This window comes from Solenopsis invicta, unplaced genomic scaffold (genome assembly GCF_016802725.1).
Source record: "Solenopsis invicta isolate M01_SB unplaced genomic scaffold, UNIL_Sinv_3.0 scaffold_97, whole genome shotgun sequence".
Classification (NCBI taxonomy): Eukaryota; Metazoa; Arthropoda; class Insecta; order Hymenoptera; family Formicidae; genus Solenopsis; species Solenopsis invicta.
Genome location: NW_024105412.1, coordinates 100,479 through 118,923, shown reverse-complemented (window position 1 = coordinate 118,923; position 18,445 = coordinate 100,479). Strand labels below are relative to the sequence as shown.

The 18,445-nt window shown below is 31.2% G+C and overlaps 1 protein-coding gene across 1 annotated transcript in view; it reads right to left on the bottom strand.

Moving 5' to 3' along the window:
- Positions 1-14,848, bottom strand: part of LOC105205462 (WD repeat-containing protein 44) — a 42,886-nt gene extending 28,038 nt beyond the window's left edge. Inside the window, exons 1-2 of the mRNA XM_011174829.3 lie at positions 14,295-14,848; positions 13,329-13,494 (exon numbers count right to left, since the gene is read on the bottom strand). Of these exons, the coding sequence (XP_011173131.1) occupies positions 13,329-13,494; positions 14,295-14,365 (237 nt within the window). The 5' untranslated portion in view covers positions 14,366-14,848. The remainder of the gene's footprint in view (positions 1-13,328; positions 13,495-14,294) is intronic.
- Between the last annotated feature and the right edge of the window lie 3,597 nt (positions 14,849-18,445).

Below are 18,445 nucleotides of genomic sequence, written 5' to 3'. Positions count from 1 at the left end.
GTCTGGGAGACTTTTTCAACTTTGAGAAGCTATAACTTTGATTATAATCAATATTTTTCTACAATTTCTTTTTTAAACAAAAGTTCAAAATCTCAGGAGTGTGACTGCACAATCGGCATTGCAGAAAAATAATTTATTGTGAAGTTATAAAAGAAAAACCATCAAGCAAAAATGAGAAATTGGTCAAAAATCTACTTTTCCTTTAAAAAATCATATCTTCGCAACAAAAAACGTTTAAGGACTTTAAAATACGGCGTTTTAAAGCTAAAGATTCATACTTTCAAAAAAAAAATTATATCATTGTCATTTCTATTTAAAAAATGTATTTATGTAACAAGGCGAATATGAGGTATTTTTGATTAAATCATGTCTAAAATTGAAAATTAATATGTTTCATGATATATTTCGGAAAAATTCCCTTTTTTACAACATTTTATAGTATTCCAATTTTAGACAAAGTATATGCGAGTAATATCCACAAACCGACCTGTTCGAATGTATTTTGTCCAGCTTATTTATGTAAAATACTCACAAAAAAAATTTCACTTGCACACTATATGGGTCGCATTGACCCTAACAAAACTTTGCTGCCGTGTCATTCAAATTCTAGTTGACCAAAAAAGTTGATCAACCATATCAACCAAAAGAGGAGATTTCAAACTTTTTTACGTCTTGGTTCCAACCTCCTATCTCATTCCGTTTTCACATAGCAAGCGTTCAAAACTTCATATAGGATCTCTCAGACCCACTTACGTGTTTAAAGGTTAAGTATCTTATGAGTTTTTAGATACTATTTAATATCTGATATACAAATATGCGTCTAGTGCTTTCACTTTTTATAGTTAATTTTAGATAAAATTCATGTCCAAAAGTTTTTTGCCCATAATCGCACAAATTGCAAAATATACAAATATATTCATTTGTAGTGCCAAATATCATGTTAATTGGCATTATTTAAGTTCTATATATGATATGAGCACATATAGTACACGTCTTAAGTTATAAAAACATAGAACTTCATCAACTTCAAATTTAAGTAACTTTTATCTGAGACTATAGAGCCAGAACATCCTTAAAAAGAATGAGGAAGTGTAATTAATTAAGTGCTAAAATGTACAGTGGTGGACAGAATAGTTGCAACACTTTTTTTATGGTTTTCGGAATGTAGCCTGCTCACCTAATAATTAAACATAATTGATTCTTACCTGTGGATCCAAGCAATTACGTTCATCGTTCGATGAGCAAAGCTGTGTTCTAAAATCCATAAAAAAAAGTGTTCACAACTATTTCGTCCACCACTGTATACCTTAAAAAAATTTAGAAATGCTTAAAAAAAAGAATGCTTTATAATAATTGTTAGTTATTGTGTATTGGTATATTAGCATCAGGGATGGGAAGTAACTCGTTACTTATAACAAAGTTACAGTTAAAGTTACACTTTTTTGGTAATTATAATTTAATTTTGTTATTTTTTTTCCATCTGTAACTATAAAGATTAGTTTATGCAAGCAATAACCGCTAACTTGTGCCGGAATTGGTAAGAATAGCCCATCATAATCGATTTATAGACCATGAATGGTCAATTTTTTAAAGTTGGTTTATAATAGCCGTAACTTTAAGAAATTGGCCAATCATAGTTGATTTATAAAAGAATAATCGACTATGATTGGTGAATTTCTTATGGTAACGGCTATTATAAACCAAACCTTACTCATAATCAGGTTTGGGTCACATTTTAAGGTTTTTTACTTTATATGTAATATACATGTACACTACGTAAAATATGTATAAAATGTAAAATACACGCTTAAAGAGATCTGTAATAAAAACGCAGTATTATGACGCTATGACAAACTAATTAGTTTTGCATTTTTGCGTAATATATTATATGTAATATAATAATTAATATAATGCCCTTCCGATTGGTCCATTGCAATATCACAACCGTGTGACTGCATTGTAGATCCTGCATAAGTTTAAATCTCGACATTGGAAAACTATCCAGATTTCGGAATAAATTCTGTTCGAAACTATTCAATTATTCTTTAACCCGTAATAGTCACTCGGGGTCCAAAGGACCCCACGCTAAGGGTACACAGACCATTCAAAAGCGAACAACCTTCTATAAAACTAATTTTCATCTAAAAGTATACAATCTTAAGAATACACCCCTAAATTTTTGTTGAATTACCTCAACAATTAAGAATTTTATGAATATTTTTGTAAGGGCTTAGCCAAATAAGTATGGTGAAAATGCCCCCACGGCTTTTCGAGCCGGCTTTGGCCTTTTTCTCTAAGATAACTTATATAAAAAGACGCTTACATAATAATTTTTAGATTTCTATATGGAGACGTGACCAAGATAGAGCCAAAAAATCATTTTTTTACATTTTCACAATTTTCACTTAGCAAAATATCAAACAAAATTTTGAAAAAATTCTGAAAAATCAATTACACTTAGACATTAATAAAAATATTTTTTATAGTTTTTTTGGTGCAAATTTCAATTATAAAAAAATTAAAATATCTTTAAAAAATTTTTTTCACCCTGATTTCGTTGACTTACTACCTTAAAAAAATTACGTATGATCTCTATTTTCAACTTCTACAAAATATATTTTTTCAGATTTTTTCGAAAAGTGCGTCATAATAAAAAAAATTAAAATAACATTTTTTCGTTAATTTTTTTTTTTAAATGAGCAGGTAAATTATTTTTATCAGCTCTTTACCGTTTTATTTGTCTATAAAATGTTTAAAATTATGAAACTGACTTTTTTTATTTTTATTACAAATGTTTGTATTAAAGAAAAATAGAATTTAAAAAAAATGATTTTACCACCAAACGTTAGACTTACCATTTCCGTACAATTTGAGAGTACTTCTACGTCTATTTACTAAATAATTGTCAACTGTAAAAATTTTTTTTGAGGTGCGTTATGGTAAAAAAAATAGTTTCCAAATGCAATATTTTTTGTAAAAATTTTATATTTAAATAATTCAATTGTTATTAGAAACAGTATTTTTACCCTTATAGACGTTCATTAGATGTTCCACTCAAAGGCGCAGCAGATGTTTTCATTTTTGATACAATTTTTGGTATTTTTAATTTGATCAACTATGTAAAAATTACAAAATAAAGATTTAAAGCTATAATTTCTAACTAATAATGTGCTAATAAATATAAAAATTTTCATTTATCACAAGAGAAAGCCATTAAAGACTAATTCTGTATAATATAATAAAACTTTCTATCATTTGTAAAAACAACATAAAAGTTCAATCTTCATCAATGTCGATATTTATCACAGGACACTTCTTCTGCATTGAAAAGTTTCGTGAAGATTTCTGCTGGTCTTATAATATTGGACAAATATCGAGCGTTTGAAAGGTAGTAAATGACTGCAGCAATGTGTAAACAACATCTTACAATGCGGTTACCATTCGGACAATCACAAACGTAACGTAAAATTTCTGCAGCGCTTACAAAATTTCGAGTATACTCAAACACTTGTATGTTTTATTGTTGATGTGTCTTGATTAAACCAGGATTTGAATGACCGCATTTCTACTATTTTCTGAAGCTTTTAAGAAGTTTAAGGTAAGATTTCCCGAAGCATTTCTGCTAGATACGATGCCGCCTGTGACAATTGGTACAATCCAATGAAGAGGATCTTATGATCTTTTTCTGTGAGCTCTGAAAAGTCCAATAAATCAACTGAAGTCAATTGTTGAAATTGTGTTTTACATCGATTACAACAATGGATCTCTGCATCTTTTGCTAGAGAATTCTCCAAATGACGTTTACACTTCATTTGTTGAATAACCTCCTCTGTAATACTAACATCAGAGTTTAATCTTTTACCAAAAGTATTGTTTAAATAACAAGCGATTCAAAACAAAGATCGAACCGATGGAAGCAGCTTATTATCCAAAGTGAAGCAATAAGTACTTTTCTCCTAAAATACCGTGAATTGCCTCAACAACCTAATAATTTTAATAACCCATCAACTCATTTGATTTTTCAGTTGTCAGCTGAGAGCGTTTTCCCCTTAATGCCGGCATCAATACCTCTGTCTTCCAGATCTTTCACTACATCACGAAAACCGCGGATGACTACGCAAATATCTCCTGCTTTTATGATTTTCTAAAGTCGGGATTATTTAACAATATCTTGGTAATCTCTGCATCATTTTGGTTGGCATAAAATGATCCTTCCATCTCAACAACGTACCCCCCGTTACTCATGCAAGTAGTGAAAGGTTTACACAGTGGTAGCTTTTTCTGCCCCGAGTAAGATTTTCGTTGATAAGCGTTATTTGTGCTCTTTTCATGGCAAAAATATGTCCTATCAAATATTAATACCAATTGGTCATCCAACTCGTATAGCTTCTTGGCTACATCTAATGTCTGGCGATTCACGAGATCCTCTCTAGAAATACTGTTGTATCCAAATTTTGTTGGTAATGTTTTTTTCAAATGCACCAATCACTTTTTTACAATAATCCAAAACTTGCTGAGCACGATCAAGACCGAGAATAGAAGCTATTAGATTACTCAAATTGCCAGTTCTTAACTTACAAGGAGATGACGCCAATTAGAAAATCGCTTTTCTAACGAGTCATAGTGCGTTCGATAGCTTACATGTAGCTAATAAAAACCCTAAAGGCGTTTGTGCCAATGGGCCTTCGTTTAAGAAAAATTACAAAACAAAGTTAGGTTCATGCAACTATGTCCCATGTAAACAAGAACATTAGAATCTTTTTTGAGTAAGCGGCGTAGCTCAAGTCGACTAAGGCTCTCGTCCATACATTTTTGCGCCGGCGGCGTGCGTTCGAGTCCCGCCAATGACTGCTTCGCTTTTTTTTTGTAAATTTTGGATATATAAAAGACACTACATTAATCATTATTTATTTTTTTTAATTTATTTTGTTTTTCTATGTAAAAATAAGGACATTTCGGGATGTTTGAACGCAATACGAAATAAAAAACAGTTTTAAAGTCATAAACTGATTATATTTCTCATGCAATGTACATGTGTTATTTTGTCAAGAATATTTTGTACAATATAAACTTTCTTTTATAATTATATATTTATTTACATACAATAAAAGGTTTTCATCGCTTCGCAATGTTGTGGATGAAAAGTGATGTAAAAATAAACATCGCATATCGATGTATATCTTGGCGGTATAAATTATAAATTATATTTTGGTTTATTATTTTTGTTGTGGAATTTTTTATATGTAGAATAAAAGTATAAAATATTATAAAAAGATAAGACTCGCAAAAGAACAAGCAGGTATATTCGTCAGTGTTTACTTGTAAGAAAGGACCTTTGTTAGGTAAAGTCCCCCCCCCCCTCCTTTCGACCTTTTTAACGGTTTTCACAAAAGGACTCTCACACGTTGTAACGGTCTGACCAGTTTCGTGGTAGCATTTGTAAAGAGAACGTGGTACAAAACATCAGTAAAAATGGAGACAACATTTATTACCGATGAAACTGTCGAATATGTGCAACTTCTTGCAAAGTGCGATATTTCGAAGGAAGACTTGACGGATGCGGTCGAATATTTTCCTGGTAAATATATTAATAAAAAATTAATTATCTGCTTTCATAACGTCACAGTATATCTCAAACTATAATGTAAAATATAATCAGTTCATGACTTTAAAACTGTTTTTTATTTCGTATTGCGTTCAAACATCCCGAAATATCCTTATTTTTACATAGAAAAACAAAATAAATAAAAAAAATAAATAATGATTAATGTAGTGTCTTTTATATATCCAAAATTGAAAAAAAAAGCGAAGCAGTCGTCGGCGGGACTCGAACGCACGCCGCCGGCGCAAAAATGTATGGACAGAAGCCTTAGCCGACTGAGCTACGCCGCTTACTCGAAAAAGATTCTAATGTTCTTCTTTACATGGGACATAGTTGCGTGAACCTAACTTTGTTTTGTAATTTCTCCTAAACAAAGGCCCATTGGCACAAACGCCTTTAGGATTTTTATTAGCTACATGTAAACTATTGAACGCACTATGATTCGTTGGAAAAGCGATTTTCTAATTGGCGTTATCTTGTTAAACAAAAAAAACAACAAAAGCTTAAAAAACAGTGCGAGTCTTGAAATTCCTCAATGATATCATGCTTTTTCACAAATAATGCAGATTGTCCCTTGTGAGATACACGTAAATATCTTCAAGCGTTCATCAAATATGGCAGCATCTCCAATTTTATCCTTCAATTGGCTATCACACTTGATTGACAATTGGTTAATGAAATCAGTCAGATCCACCACGAGCGGATCCCGATGGCGCACGGAACCGATAGCACACCACCACTCGCAGCGGTCGATGCCTAGAGTTTTTCCGTTGGGTTAGATAAATCAAGATGATTGGTTGGTGGGCTATCGCACCGTGCGCTATCGGATCGCGTCCATCCACCACATCTACTGTACTAGTAGTTGAATAAATTTTCAAATAATTTAGTTCATCTGCAAAAAAAACGCTTTTTTATCAAATACGTCGGACAACGATTTCCCTTTGGAATAAATATCCTCTTTTTTTGAAATACTTGAATTCGAACTTCTTGGGATAGTGACGATTTCATTTGAGAGCCCACAAAGAAAGCAATATTTATGGGTAAAAACAACTCATTGTAATGGCATTTCAATTAATTCATTATCATCTTGCTTACTTATTTGAGAAATAAAAAACGGATCATCAATTAAACTGAGAATAACTGGTAGTAGAAGATGCCTGTGAGTAATACTCTTCAAAATCAGAACATAAAGAAAATGAGAAAGTTTGAGTTTGTAACTTATCAACTAAAGAATAATTCTCCAAATCCAGAGTTCAACGTTGAGAGAATCCAAAGAACTCCGTTGGTTCTTGAGATTGTGGGATTTGCCAAGAAGTACTTGCAGGCTCACTCTGATTTTTATTCTGTTCAGTTAGTGCATTTGTATAAAGAATTAATCGACATTTATCGCAAAAAACGTCACTCAGTTTCACGACTTTTCCTATGGCTTGTAAATATTGTGTAGACTCCACTGCATTTTCAATAATTTTCTTGCGGCCTGAAATTTTTCATAGTAATTTACCACAATTAGCACATCTCGTATTGGTGGTTGTTCAATAATTCATAATTTCTCTTAAATTGTGCGTGAAACGCCAACTGCAATAAATAAAAGGTATACTCCAAAAAGCAATACACACTGATATCTGTACGTAAATAATAAAAAAGGAAAAAAATAACTGAACAAAAAAAGACAATTTAAATTTAACTCACCGGTTTAGTCTGATTTGTTGTATATTAAGTGTGGTGTTAATAAATATTTCCTTTTGACAAAGTCGTTTTCTTTATTTTTTGATATTTCGAAGAGAAACAAACCAAAGCGACCATAGGTGTACAAACACACATTCTGATAACCGAAAGACAAAGAAAATTCAGCCAACGCCGCAATAAGGTGGTACTCACTCGCAAACTAGTGACATTTTAGGTGCAAAACTTAAGCTATCCTGCATGGCTACCAAGCAATATTAAAAATGTTATTAAGAATGATAACCAACAAAATGCAAATAATAAGCAAAATAATTAATACTTAAGGCGATGCTGAACTGACGGTGGAACTCACTTAACGTCGATACTGCAGATTGCTGTAGATTTTTTTTCGGCGAATTGTTGGTCGCGCGTGAGGCGAAGAGTAAGGGGAATAGACTAGCGCACTTTGTCAAACGCACTCATCTGTCCTTGTTTTTTTTACTTTAGCGCCTCTAATGCAAGATCTCTGAACTACAATGAACCCAATTTCTGCTCTTTGCACCAATTCACGTGCAAATTACATAAACAATTTTCAGACATCCATTTCTCTCATACTAGAGCTTCTAGGACCATTCTGCAAGCGTCGTATTGTTCTTTTATTTAATTCATACGCAGTAAACTACTTATTTCATACATACAAAGTCTAAAACTTTTATATAGGGCACATGTTGTCACGAGTCGGCTGCAGAAGCCGATAATTAAACTATAATTTTTTAATTTACTTTCGTTTTTCGTGCTAAATTATAGTTTCCCGTGTATGTTTTTGTTACTACTTTAATTGTGGAGAAGGATTTTACGATCTATAAAGCCAATTAAGAGAAATGCCTGTCCAAAAATATGCACGTATACAGACCGGTTCAGCATCGCCTTAACATTGTATCTATTAAATATGCATAACTTTAAGGAAAAAACAATTAACCACTAAGTTATAAAACACTTTTTTTATAAACAACACTCATGTTATTTATCCATACAGAAACTTTCTTCTAATGTCAGCTCGGAAAGTTATACTCACTGATTATCAGTAAAGAATAAATGTTGAAATACAAAATAGTCTAATGTGAGAAATACTAGAGAAAAACCAAATACTATGTGTTTAACTGACTGAATAGAATGATAACAATACGCAATACATGGCTGTTCCTCAATCTTTCAAAATTTTGAAAGATAGACACTAGAAATGATAGCTAATCCACTCTTTATCGGTCGATAAAATAGGAATTCTATCGATCGATAAAAATACACATAAAATAAACTATTTCTTAGCAAGAAAACAGTAAAAAAAAACTTTTTTTTTTCAGCATAACGCATCTCAACAAAAAAAATTTTACAGTTGACAATTATTTAGTAAATAGAAGTAGTACTCTCAAATTGTATGGAAGTGGTAAGTCTAACGTTCGGTGGTGAAATCATTTTTTAAAAGTTGGTTCTATTTTTCTCTAATACAACCGCTTGTAATAAAAATTAAACAAATTCAATTTTATAATTTTAAACATTTTATAGATAAATAAAATGTTAAAGAGCTGATAAAAATGATTTACCTGCTCATTCTTTGAAAAAAATTAATGAAAAAATGTTATCATTTTTTTTATTATGACGCACCTTTCGAAAAAAATCTGAAAAAAATATATTATTAAAAATATACAATTTTGTAGAAGTTGAGAATAGAAATAATACGTAATTTTTTCAAGGTGGTAAGTCAACAAAATCAAGGTAAAAAAATTTTTTTAAAGATATTTTAATTTTTTTGTAATTGAAATTTGCACCCCAAAAAAATGTAAAAAATACTTTTATTAATATCTAAGTGTAATTAATTTTTCAGAATTTTTTCAAAATTTTGTTTAATATTTTGCTAAGTAAAAATCATGAAAATGTAAAAAAATGGTTTTTTTGTTCTATCTTGGTCACGTCTCCATATAGAAATCTAAAATTTGTTATGTAAGCATCTTTTTATGTAAGTTATCTTAGAAAAAAAGGCCAACTTAAAAAGCCATGGAGGCATTTTCACCATACTTAATATTCGGCTAGGCCCTTTTGCAGTTTTTTTTATTTGCATTTTTTCATTATGTTAAATTCTAATAAAACAAAAAAATTATTGGATAATAAAGGACAGACCTCAAAGTATGTCCAGTAAAATTTTTGCGACAAAATATCAAAATGCTGACAAATGGCGACTGATTGAACCTGTGTGACCATTATGTTATTATTTGGAAGTGTGATTATTACGAGTTAAATTTCTATTAATTTTTTAAAGAAAACGGAATAATTCCAATTAGAATCCATTCCAAACTGTTGGTTGGGTTATGGAAAACCGACTGCACTCAAAAACTATGTATTACTTAAATCAAGATAGCGGCTTTCGATGTATTTTACATTAAAAACTGAAAGCGTAAAATACCCAGTATTTTACACGTAAAACCATGTAATTTACATAGAATATTTTACTTGCCCAACTCTGCTCACAATTATAGCGTTTTCGAGTGCACTGGATTTTAACCTAGGTTCGACGCCATTGCCCAAATCGTTCAATTAGAACAAACAATTGAATGTTCTAATTGGACAATTCCGGTAAATGAGGCAAACCTAGGTTAAAACCCACTCTACTCAAAAACGTTATTGGTATGATAGGTTAGATCTAAAGGTAAGAACAAATACTATCATGTTACTTAACCTTATTATTAATAAAAGTGTAGGTGGACGAATCTTCAGCGTCGGTGATTCTGTAATAACATGGCAGAAAAAGAGAGAGAGAGAAAGAGAGAGAGAGAGAAAGAAAGAAAGAGAGAGTCTTTATGATATTATAATTGAATATCAAATACTTTTAGAAATAACAATTTTTATTCATATTTTAAAATTGTATTCGGTAAATGTTAAGAAGGCCCCTATCACCTTCGATTTTGACGAAATTAAATTTATTCGACGCGTTTTTACTTAAAATAAACAAATCTGGCAGAAAAGTGTCCCTCTGTCCCGTGAACCGAGATATCAAGCGTTAAAGTTGGCGATTGTACAGGTTAGAATACCTGTCATCTCGGCGTATTGTAACGAACTGAGCATGCGCTGTGATAAAAATGTGCACAAAATTTGAAATGTTTTTTTATTAATAATTACATCACTGCCATATTTACTATACTTGATTGTGCAATGTATATTTTGCCCCCCCCCCCACTATTAATTATAAAATATATTATAAAAATGTTTAATAAAATGTAAACACTATGTTTGGTTAAAAAATTATTAGTTCTTGTGTAATATAAATTTTTTATTAAGGCATTAAAACAATTTATTTTATAAAATTAATTAATTTAATTAATAGACACATCCCACTTACAAGAAATCTTAAAACGAAGTCTACAGATGTATGTACTACTTCTTCCACATAAGTTTGTGACTTTCCAAAGAAAGGTTTACTCCATTCCCATCCCCAATTACCCCACCCCCCTGCGCGCGCGAGATGAGGGTGGGAATGGGGTAAACCTCCCTTCGCGTGGAAAGTCACAAACCCATGTGAAGGGAGTAGTACATCTGTAGACCTCAAAATTTATATTTGTAAGTGAGATGTGTCTATTAATTAAATTAATTTTATAAAATAAATTGTTTTAATGCCTTAATAAAAAATCTACATTGCACAAGAACTAATAATTTTTTAATCCAACATAGTGTTTACATTTTATTAAATATTTTTATAATTTTATAATTAATGGGGGGGGGGGTAACATTGCACAATCAAGTATAGTAAATATGGCAGTGATGTAATTATTATTAAACATTTCAAATTTCGTGCACATTTCTATCACAGCTCATGCTCAGTTCGTTACATTACGCCAAGACGACTGGTTTTTTAACCTTTACAATCGCCAATTTTAACACTTAATATCTCGATTTGGCGGGACAGAGCGACACTTTTTTCTGCCAGATTCGTTCATTTTGAATAAAAACGCGTCAAATGAGCCTAATTTCGTCAAAATCAGAGGTGGTGAGGGTCTTCTTAACATTTATCTTGTATTCTATTGGAAAATAGTATGTTTAGCAAACATAATTTTTGAAAAATACAGCTGTATAATATCTATGTAAACATAATCTTTTTTTTTTTTATGATTTTTGCAATATCAAAGTTAATCAGAATGTCTTTGAATCTAAATTCCATATCTAGTCTTTTCTTTGAAAAAAATTTGAATTCACATACTTTTAATAAATAATTAATATAGATATGCCATATGCATCTTACACGATTAAAGATACCTGTGTAAGGTATCTTTAATTGTGTAAAATGCATATGAAGTCTACATTAATTACTAATGTCAAATCGTTGTGCTTTTCAGCAAATGACACAAATTGACACAGGAATATTTTATCTTTGTTTCTTACTAAATTTCAAACAATATGTCTCTAAATTTGACATGTTTTAATACAAATAAAATAATTGAGTAATGTTAGAAATACAAGAGTCTAGTATTTAAATTAGCAATACTTTAAAATATTACAAAAAAAAAAACAGAAAATTAACTAAAAAGTAATTTCTCGTTACTTTTTTCAGTCAATAACTTGTAACGGTAACTAGTTACTTTTTAGAAGAAAAAACTGCAACTAGTTACTTTTAATTAAAAATAACTTTCCCAATCCTGGTTTTAAGTTCGGAAAGCCATTCAATGTGTAATTTCAGGAATCTTGTAAATGTTTGCAAATTCATCTAGAAAATTGTTGAACATTAAGAACTGCTTTCGATCGATATTGGCGTTTCCTGTTAATGAAAAAATAAAAATTTCTAACAAAAATAAGATCACATAACTTTCTGTCTATTAATAAGCCAGATTATAATGGACATTAAAAAAGCATGCCACCTAATTTTTAATATCCATTGTATTAAAATGAACCAGAAAGTTATGTGATTATACCATTTACATACGAGAAACAATTAAAAAAAAAAAAAAAAAAAAAAAACCAATTTTTCAGACAAAAACTAGAATTTATCTGGTTCTTTGCTAATAATTTAAAAAATATGCTTTTCTTAAAACTTAATTTTAATTTAACTAGAAAAACAATAATAAAATTAAAATTTTTATTAGCAATATAAATGTAGTTCCTATTCAACAACTTGTAAGATAAAACTAATTATCTATACAATATAAGCGTATGTTGAAATAAAAATAATAAAATTTGACAATCGCATTAGTTCCCAATACATATTTTCTTCTTAATTTTACTAAGTGCATTCACTATATATATTAATTGGTTGTATAATGATTTCACTCCTTTACAATCATAAATATTCCAATTGATCAATACTCATAAAAGTTTCTCAAAATTTTTAAGGTAAATTACACATTTTTTCCAAAAATAAAATATCGATAATTGAATCCTTATTATTGAACACATATTTCCATATTATATCGTAAAGAATAATGATATAACATTGTAATTTATTTCTTTTTCATGTTTATCAATCATTTAATGTTGAAATCAATCGCAAATAAAAAATTCTAAATATTTTAATTGATATATACTATAATATTATGAGTAACTTTAAGTAACCATTTCATCTTTTTTAATTAGATAATTAAAATTTGCATAACTCTTTATAATTTTTAGCCATGTCGTTACACTATAATTTCTGAAATATTTATTGTTAAATCTCTTTGATATTTTGAAAATTTCTTCCACAATTCTAAATTCAAATAACATGATGCAAAATATAAGATTTCCTATATTTTCCATGTTTTATTGTTTTTAATAGAAAAGATCAATTTTTGTTGGTTTTTTTTCTGGAAAATACTAGTAAAAACCAATTTTTTTATTATTGACATGGACATTAATTAAAAAATTCGAATTTTGCTGATCCTGTGTTTAATATTTTCGACTGAGACTGTACACATATATTTTAAATTAAATCTATTTCAAATAGCAATAAGTGATACAAGTTTTACCTGTTTTCAATTTTTTTGAAAAATCTAATTTGCATGATATATTGGAAAATTTACATACAAATATTAAAAAATATACTCACAAGTTTTTCTTTAGTTTGTCCACAGTCTGCAGACACATGGCTCTTTGGTTCACTAATTGATTTTGGTTCAACAGGTTTTATGAAGACATAATCATCTTCTTGTTTGCAAACTTGTGTTTTCACAGTATGACTTTCAGCACTAGCAGAATCACGCTGTTTCACTTTTCTAAAAAAACAAATTTAATATAATCAATTGTAAATGATCTCATATTGGTCTTTTAGTTACTTTAGTATGTTTAACAACAAATTTAATATAAGCCAAGTCAATCATAGCAAGATCTTTTGCTATGTGCTGAAATAATATTTTGTTTCTATTTATTTTAAACTGTGAGCTGTTATTTTTTGTTTCAAATATAGCTCTTAAAAATAAAACATAATTAAATTGAAAATCAATTTAATAATACTGATGTGAACTCTCTAAAATCATCCCACTGCAAAAAAAACTAAAAAGTTTGTAGCAAAAAATATTATATACCTTAATCAGAAATATTACTTAAGATGATTTTACAATAAGAATCGACTATATACTAGCTATTAACAACTTAAATATTTCTGTAAGTAGATGTACCTTTAACTATAATGTTATACAAGTTTAATGTAATCTCAAAGATAACAATCTTAAGGATAACAATCACAAGAGTTACAGTTTAGTTATTCACAGAGAAAAGTTAGAGAGGGAGCACATGCAATGTTGAGAGTATACAAAAAATGAGATAAAATGATATGCTGTACCGCAACATGATGCTTATGCATACAACCTTGCATAAAAGATTCAATCTTGAATTGCGCATGATTAGAATATATTGTTGATTAGACAACATACCGTGTCAAAATACATATTATGAATCATTTATATGAGAATACGTGCAAGATATGAATAATTTAATTGTATTTGTAATTTGTGATATAATCGTCCGACAGTGGCGGCAAAAGCGGAGATGAAAAAACGACGAAGGCATCATTTACCGTGACGTGCGATGAAACGAGTCGTCTTCTGCATCAAAAAATTCTTCAGAATCGCTGCTACCCGACATCATCGTCTGCAAAGAATAGTGCGAAAACAGCCTCGCCCTCGCATTGGCGTCGTTGATGTACGTCACGTGCGTCGCTCAGCCGTAAGCGAGAGAGATAGGACTGGATCACGCAAACACAAATTGCACGAAATCATATTTCGATTTGCAATTCTTTAGTACGATGATTTCAGTTCAGATAATATTGGTACCCGTCCCTCTACCGTAACGCGGGAATGATACGACCATAATCAGAAGGCTAGATGAGTACGCAAAGCACAAGGACAACGACGTTGTCCCGGCGGCCGATTGTGATGCAATCGACGGCTACAAAAATATGAGTAAGGGGCGAACACGTCCGAACTCCGAACTTGTAAGCTGCGCCAAACAGACTCTAGCAGACTCTAGTGCATGATGGAAGGATTACATGGTGTGTGAAGTTTGCAAGCCTCTCTCCAATTTTTGCTCTCTCACTCATTATCTGAACGTGAAACCCGCAGGTGTACCAACTCCGTAAAGTTGTTACACCTGAATGACGTTGTCTTTGTTGCACGCACGTCATTTAGTATTCTATCGATCTCTTTTTATCGTATACGTGAATGTTCGTAAGATTGCATTTATTGTATAATTATAATAAAATGTATGTTACATACATATGTATGTAAGTACAGTCGTGAGCTAAAAGGTTGCAACACATTTTCTTTGATGGTTAGATAGTTTGTTGCTTAATTGGTTGGATTCCAAAAACAATCAAAACTGCTATCAGAAATAGAACAGAAACTGTTGGCATTTAATTCCAGCAGAAATTGTATATACAAGTTAGAGTCCTATATAAAGAGAGAAGCGACATTGATGTCCGAAGCTCTGATTGGTAATCTGATTGATACTTGATTGGCTAAGTGAACAGCTATATTGTGACCACAGCTGTTTGCAGAATGATACGAATGGTGTTTGATGACGTTAGAGCGGTCCCAAAATGGCGGTAGAGGACTCAATTGGATACTGAAGGTTGTGATGGGAGTTCGATGTCGCTTCTCTCTTTATATAGGACTCTAATACAAGTCGTTCATTATTGTTGCGACACTTTTTCTTAGATGCGTTTCTGAACGCGTGACTATAACGAGAGCTGAGAACATGATTGGTTCTTACTTGTGGATCCAACCAATTACGTTCGCCGCTCGATGAGCAAAGCTACATTCCAAAAACCATCGAAGAAAAAGTGTCGCAATTATAATGAACATGACTGTATGTACACCCAAGGACTTTGATTGTCCATGGGAAAATTTTTCAAACTGAGAAGTCGCTATCTTTCTACATATTTACAGTTCATGATTAACGTAACGACCAATAGGCTCTAGTCGTTTCATTAATCATAAACTGCAAGTATGTAGAAAGTGGTGACTTCTCAGTTTGGAAAATTTCCCCATGGACAGAATCAAAGTCCTTGGGTGTACAGTCGTGAGCAAAAAAATTGAAACACATTTTCTTCGATGGTTTTTAGAATGTAGACTTGCTCATCGAACGGCGAACGTAATTGGTTCTTCCTTGTGGATTCAACCAATTATGTTCGCCGATCGAGGAGCAAGTCTACATTCTAAAAACCATCCAAGAAAACGTGTTGCAACCTTTTAGCTCACAACTGTACATGTTCTGTCTGTTCTGTTTGCATTTTATAAGCTGCAATTTCTATCTGCACCTGTCCGCGATTACGTACAGGAATCCGTATCTATCCGCATGTATTGTGTCCAGATTTCTATCTGCATCTGCCCGCATATATAAATAATTAAAACCCATTCCTGATCATGGTCTGACTAACAAAAATAGTCAAAAAAGTTGGAATTGGAAATAGGACCAAAGAACAAAAAAATATTATTGACATAATAATAACTTTTCAAAACTCAATTTTGGAATCAATTAGTGTAAATAAATTATTAAAAATTTACTCTAAAAGAGAACTAATTGCGCCAATCAATTCTACAGGAAAAATTACTAAAAAAACGTTGCAAAAATAAATTTTGCAACTAATTTGTTTATAATAATTAAGAAAGCGTTATGCATGTTTCTTGATTCATTTTTCCCGTAAAATTGGTTGGAGTAATCAGTTTTCCTCTACAATCAATTTTTAGTAATTTGTTTATAACAATTAGTTGCACAATTGATTTTTGCAAGCGTACTTTTTACGCCAATGTTTTTTTTATGCTCTGGTACTATTTCCAATTGTTGTTTTTATGACTATATTACTTTAGGTAGGAACAGCTTATAATTATTTATATAATTTATACAGTTTATACAATTTACATAGTATCCCAGAAAACATTTTGCGGGTAAACATCCAGCAAATCACGCGCAAAAGGGATTCCTACAACGCAAGCAAAACCTTATCCAACTGCGTCGTCATAGGGCTAGCAAAACACTAGCACACTTTGTGCACAATTTCAATAAGCAATATGCACGCAGAACGCTAGCACACTTTGCGCGCGATCTCAATAAGCGATATGCACGCAAAACGCTAGCACACTTTGTGCGCGATCTCAATAAACTATACCCTGCCGAAAATGTGCTATTAAAACCGATTTAAAAAAAGTTAATCTGAATCGATCGGAATTTCTGCAACGAAAATAAGGTATTAAGACCGATTGAAAAATAAGATCCAAACCCAGATAGATTTATTAAAACAGAATACATTAATGTAAACGTAATAAATGTTTAGTTTACAAAAAAAAATTTTTCTTGTATTCTTTTCGTTGAAAAAGATTTAAAAAAAGAAAAAATTTGAATTAAACATTTAATTTATGTACAAGATTAAATAACAATACAAATTGTTATTTACATGTAAAAATATAATATTTTATGTGGAACAGCGTTTCACACACACGCTATGTTTGAAAAGAATGAGAGCGAATATTCATCTCGAAGTTACAAAAAGCAGCTCCTAAAAGTGTCACTAAAGTATGAGCTGACGAGTTGGCGGCGATGGCGCCTAGATATAACGCCTGTGGCCGCACTCAACTCACGAGAAAATCTCCTGCGGCGTGGCCGCCTAGCGGTGGTGTTAGCATTCTCTTGTTAAACCCATTTCAATCTAAAATTACAGAATTTCAACTTGCTGGCAAAACTCACGCAAACCGCGTACACGGTTTACATGCATAAGACACGCAAACTTTGCGCGCAAAAAATGTTATCTGGGTGCAAGCAACTTACGAGCAAATATAATTATCCAATACACCAGCAAATCACATGCGAAATGGTATCCATTTGCATGTAATATGCTGGTGTATCGGACAATACATGAGCTTAACTAATTTGCGGGCAAAACTCACGCAAACCGCGTGCACAGTTCACATGCATAAGACGCGCAAAGTTTGCGCGCAAAAAATGTTATCTGGGGAGCAAACGACTAGCAATATGTTAGCCATCTGCATGTAATTTGCCAGTACATGGGACAATACATGAGCTAGCCACTTGTAAGCAATATACACGATGTAACATCCCACACAACACATGGACGTCCCCGGACGTCCAATACATGTCCACAAAAGTCCTTGTAATGTCCTAGTATCTCGTACGTCCATAGGACGTTCCAAAGACGTCCGAAGGACATCCTGGTTTATCATAGCTGCAGTATGACGTTTATAGGACATCCGCAGGACATATTTGGGATGATTCGTAATATTTAACATATTATGTATACATACATAATAAATATGCATTCGAAAATTGCGTTGTTCTTTATATTAAATAAGACATTTTGAAGATGTTCTAAGGACGTCCTTTAAATGTCTAGCAGATATTGGTGATACGTTCCGAAAAGGTCCGCTATATACATATATGTCAACGAAGTTGAGTATTTTTATTATTATCATCATTATCATTATTATTATGACACAAGAATTTTATAAATTATAAAATTATAAAGATAATTTTTCGTGTTAAAAAATATTTAACAAAAGATATATTTAACCATATATAAACATAAACTACAAATTTTGATAATATGAGAAGCTTTAATATACAGTATATAGCTTTTTAATAAAATATATTATTCGTTAATATTTAATATTTCATTATATATAATATTTAAATTATGTAATATTTAATACATATGTA